The sequence below is a fragment of the Poecilia latipinna genome, unplaced genomic scaffold (genome assembly GCF_001443285.1).
Source record: "Poecilia latipinna isolate Pla-1442-1.1 unplaced genomic scaffold, P_latipinna-1.0 Scaffold2463, whole genome shotgun sequence".
NCBI lineage: Eukaryota > Metazoa > Chordata > Actinopteri > Cyprinodontiformes > Poeciliidae > Poecilia > Poecilia latipinna.
Window position 1 is genome coordinate 20179 of NW_015115079.1, and position 5074 is coordinate 25252.

At 38.5% G+C, this 5074-nt stretch overlaps 1 protein-coding gene across 2 annotated transcripts in view; it reads left to right on the forward strand.

Moving 5' to 3' along the window:
• The first annotated feature begins 688 nt into the window (after positions 1-688).
• Positions 689-5074, forward strand: part of atat1 (alpha tubulin acetyltransferase 1) — a 27206-nt gene continuing 22820 nt past the window's right edge. Inside the window, exons 1-6 of one of the 2 annotated variants that reach the window (XM_015019640.1) lie at positions 689-1065; positions 1606-1666; positions 1917-2008; positions 2535-2592; positions 2673-2786; positions 4064-4165. In XM_015019640.1, the coding sequence (XP_014875126.1) occupies positions 974-1065; positions 1606-1666; positions 1917-2008; positions 2535-2592; positions 2673-2786; positions 4064-4165 (519 nt within the window). In that variant the 5' untranslated portion in view covers positions 689-973. The remainder of the gene's footprint in view (positions 1066-1605; positions 1667-1916; positions 2009-2534; positions 2593-2672; positions 2787-4063; positions 4166-5074) is intronic. The other variant, XM_015019639.1, reaches the window with a different exon arrangement.

The window sequence follows — 5074 nt, forward strand, 5'->3', positions numbered from 1 at the left end:
ATGGACTATCTGTAAATTTGAAGCTTTACATTCAAGTTTCAGCCTTGTTACTTGTTGGACAGCTCCGAAATGCTAAGCAGCACTAGATCTGGCTGTATTAAACTGGAATTAGGTCTAATGCTTAAGATTCAAGTGATCAGCAAGTCAGAAGCCAAAAACGCTTTATCTCAGCGAAAGAAGACAAAAAATTGACTATCTGTGAATTTGCAGCTTTACATTCAATTTTCAGCCTTGTTAGTTGTTGGACAGCTCCGAAATGCTGAGCAGCACTATATCTGGCTGTATTAAGCTGAAAATAGTTCATCTGCTTATGTTCAGCAAGCCAGAAGCCAAAAACGCTTTATCTCAGCGAAAGAAGTCAAAAATGGACTATCTGTAAATTTGAAGCTTTACATTCAAGTTTCAGCCTTGTTAGTTGTTGGACAGCTCCGAAACGCTAAGCAGCACTAGATCTGNGTGCTCCCAACGTTACAAAAAAAAAAAAAACCCACCGTAAAACCAGAACTTCCTGCTCCTTTACAATTTTTAAGACAATTACTAAGAAATAAAAAGTTAATTTTATAGAACTGTGTATTACTATATATGCATGATAATAACTACATTGTGTGTTGCTCTGACTCCCCTTTGGAGATGTTGATTGCAAGTCTGCAAAAATAGAACAAGTACAATGCTTTAAATAACTGACGGTTTATTACGGTAACACTGGGAGTGACGCTGTGCCTTAGCGACACAATGAAGTAGCGGTGTAAATAACGCCTGCAGATGAAACAGCATTATTTAGTTTCTTGTAGAATTAGAAATTGCAGTCTTAAATGGTTGTGGTGTTTCGGTTTCGACTCGTTAAGCGGTGAACATCTTTGAAGTAACTCGCTAAATTGTTTAGTGGTTGCTTAGTGAGACTGAAACCTCTCAGCTAGCTAACCTCCTTCAGCATTGAACTGTAGTATATCACAGCTATCAGCAAGTCTGCGCCATGGAGTTTCCTTTTGACATTAATCAGTTATTCTCTGAGAGGATCTCCATTCTGGACCAGAATCTTATTGCAAGTCGCCAATCTAAAGAAAAGTAGGTTAAAACATGACTATGTGTTTACGCAAATAACTGCTCCGTTTATCTGTGCTGCTCACTTGGTTGGCTTCAGGAAATCTCGACTGAATCTCCTTCTTTTAAAGTATGCACTGTAGTCAGCAGTTCTTGAAGGTCTCAGAAACTTGACCATTAAAATCTGTCTGTCTGTTTATCCATCCATCCATCCATCTATCCATCCCCCCAGGTTTATTTATATAGCACATTTCAGTAGGAAGGCAGTTCGAACTGCTTTACATAAAAATACAAAATTGGAAAGTTATAAAGAAACCACCATACAGGCAACAGACATTACATATTTTAATGAGTTCCATCACCAAAATCATACACATCAAATATGTTGGTCAGTGTTTTTTGTGGTTCAAAAGCAACTCTAAAAAGGTGGGTTTTTTGTCTTGATTTAAAGGAACTCAGTGTTTCAGCTGTTTTGCAGTTTTCTGGAAGTTTATTCTATATTTGTGGTGCATAGAAGCTGAATCCTGTTTCTCCATGTTTGTTTTGCTGTGTGGAACTTCACAGGCCAGATCTCCGGGTCAAAATTGCAACAGTTCTTGATGAACTTGGGAAAGCCTCAGCAAAGGTGAGTTCCTGTCTGTTTTGTGTGAGTGGGTTGTTTGGGGTTGATGTTTTTTGGTCGGGTAAAAGGATCTTCTGATGAACAAAAATCTTTCTAATTTCTTACAAAACTGGTTTCCCACATCACATATTGACAACAGATTCACTGCAAATATGCTTCTAGGTAGTTTGGTATCACTGCATGCACCACGCTTAAAGCAAAGTTTATGGACATCTTTGAATGTAATCATGTTTATTCTTTGGTGCTACTACAGGCCCAAGACCTCCCAGCTCCTATAACAAGTGCTTCCAAACTGCAGTTCCAGAAGCATCAGCTGTACCTGATGAAGGACGGAGAGAGCAGCCGGTAAACCCCACGTCCTTGCTTTCACTTCCTTTCCACTATTGTTTCATGGACTAATATGTTCATACATGTTCATGGAACAAGTAGAACATGTTCTATGTTAACATTTAAATTGAATGTGTTTCTTTCTTTCTCTCACTCATTTCTTTCTTCCAAATCTTGCAGTCTGAACAAAGTCTTAGGACATATTTCTATTTTTCTTATTAGAACTGGTAGAATTTATTTGAATTACATTGACTCCCTGGGAATAATCTACACAGTCTCAACAGTCTAAGTGTACTTATAGAATAAAATCTATAAGTACGCTTATAGATTTTAATCTATAATCTATTCCCCACAAAATCTCATTCACATTTCATTTTGTGGGGACTTGAAATCTGGCCTAAAGTGACTTTTGTTGTAAGATGATGTTAATTACATTAAAATATGTTGAAGTTTGGTTCTATTGACAGCTATGCTGATGCCAGACCCACATGTCTTATGTTCGTCTGTACTCATAGCAGTTCTCTCTCATGTATTTTACACACAGAGGACGAGGTGTGGTTGTGGGATTTCTGAAGGTTGGCTACAAGAAATTATTTCTGCTTGTGAGTCTATAACTTTATTTTAATACAGTTATTCATTTTCTAATTCCAAATCACAGTTCTTTAACTCTTATTTGTTTTAGGATCGAAATGGTGTGCACATCGAAGTAGAGCCACTCTGTGTTTTGGATTTCTACATTGCAGAAAACTTACAGCGACATGGCTATGGGATAGAACTATTCAATTTTATGTTACAGGTAAAGCTTCTAGATGTTACACCATAAAAATCTGGTAATAAAATATGAATAAGAGTTGGAATGATGCATGTGAGCCAGCAGGGGGATCAACAGGTCTCATTCTGTATCCTAATTAGCCAATAGTTGTTCCAGACTTATTTAAATAGATATAGTTAGGTGATCAAATATTGGTCAAACAAAATCATTTTCAACAGAAATGAGAAAAAACAGTCCCAAAGAGAGGGTTACACAGAAAGGAACACTGACATAAATGCGAACAGTTCCACTTTATGAAGTGCAAGAAAAGTTTATCATCTTGATTAGTAAAATCACTTTGCTGCTTGGCTAGTGTGTATGTTCTTTTTCCAGCTGAAGAAGAACTTATGCACTAACTATGGCTGTCTCATGCATATATACTGTAACTAAATTCTTAAACCTTTTTGTATGCTGCAACTGATTCACACTGTGTTGAATTACATGTATTCTCATGAGTTGTTTACTATTTGCCATTTATAATTTATGTGAAAGACTTAACTTCACACTGTAGTGGTGGTCACCAAACGGACCAGAGTTTGGATCACTGATTGAATGTTTTTCAACTGTGCACCATCAACTGTAGTAGATTTTGTTTTGCACATATTTTGCAGACTTTCTAAACTTTGCGGATCTTTTGGTAATACAGATGAAGTCTGTGGAACTCATCCCTCTGCACCTAGAAGGTTACCTCTGGAAGTCATAAGAAAAATAATGTAGATTACCTGAGAGCATCATGGGGGCAGAACCGTAATGTGTGGGTATTTTGTTGCGTGAGGGACTGGGCTCTTTACAAAATAAATGTTTAAATATTAAAGCAGCATCTCAAGAAAAAGGCTAGAAAATTAAAGCTTTGATCGCTGGTTAATGACCCCAAGCATACAACCAAGCTAAAGTGGTATGGAAAGAGGCATAAGGATAACAAGGTAAAATGTGTTGGGGCGGTCATCACAAAGCCTTGATCTCTGTGCAGTAGGAAACTGAAAAGACATGAGCTAACAAGCAGGCCTACAAATCTGACTCAGTTCCACCTGTTCTGTCAGGAAGAACGGATCAAAAGTCCATAAAACTGTGCGGAGAAGCTTATTGGAGTATATCTAAAATGTTTGACCTAAATCATGCATTTTTAATGCAATTCTATCAATAATATGTGTAAACTTCTTACATATATTCTGAAAAAAATTACATCCCTCTGATTATTAGTGTAGAAGATTATTGTTTTCTGCTACAGACTAACTGTTATTGTCCATTTTTCATTGCTGTAGCATCAGAACGTGGAGCCAGTGTTGTTGGCATATGACAGACCTTCCACCAAATTGCTGGCATTCCTGGCTAGGCATTACAATCTGAGGCAGAGCGTTCCTCAGGTGAGACCTGTCACGTCTGTCCTGTGAATATCTCTTTTATGGTCTTCTGTTTTATTAGGCAGAGCAGCAAAAGCGTTGGGAAGGCCTATTGTATCTGAAGGAATTCTTATTATTATTCTTTTTCCGCCCAAAATTGTTCCTACGTTATTGGAATAGTCATATCTCCCTGATACATCATCAAATCTCATACATCATTGCTCAACACATTGATGTGGCACATTAATGACATCACTGAAGTCCTGCCCATCCATCCGTCCGTCCGTCCATACATCCACCCACCCACACACACACGCACACACACATACCAACCAACCAATCAACCAACCAACCAGTCAACCAACCAGTCAACTAACCAGTCAACCAGTCAGTAGAGTGCCCACATCACTCTGTTTATCGGTTGACTTGGGGCAGGACCTTGTCCAAAACCTGGAGAAGCACTCTACCAGTTTCCAGCTTTTCAAGACCATGTTCTGAGATGCAGAAGATACTGGATTTGCATCAAGGCTCCTTTACACTAAGCAGTGTAAAGCTAAGCTCTAGGAGATCACAATCTGATGAAGCCAACAGCAAAAAACAGAGACCCAATCCTGAGACCACCAAACCGAAACCCCTCAGCACCATGGCTGCCCAGACATTCTGTCCATAAAAGTTCTAAACAGACTGATATAATGTGGCAGAACCCCATAAACTAGAAAGCCGATCAAGTAAATAAATCTATTTCTGAAACTTACAGTTAAGTTCAACTAATTTGTTAATCTGATTTAGTTCAGGAGGTGAACATACTGGAATATCTGTGAGGTGTTTTGTTGTCCGACAGCTGCTGGAAGCCCCATTAAATGTATCCTGTGATATAAGTGTGCCATTCTCAGAATCAAGGGCACTGCCAGGAATCTTGGGCCCCATGACAAA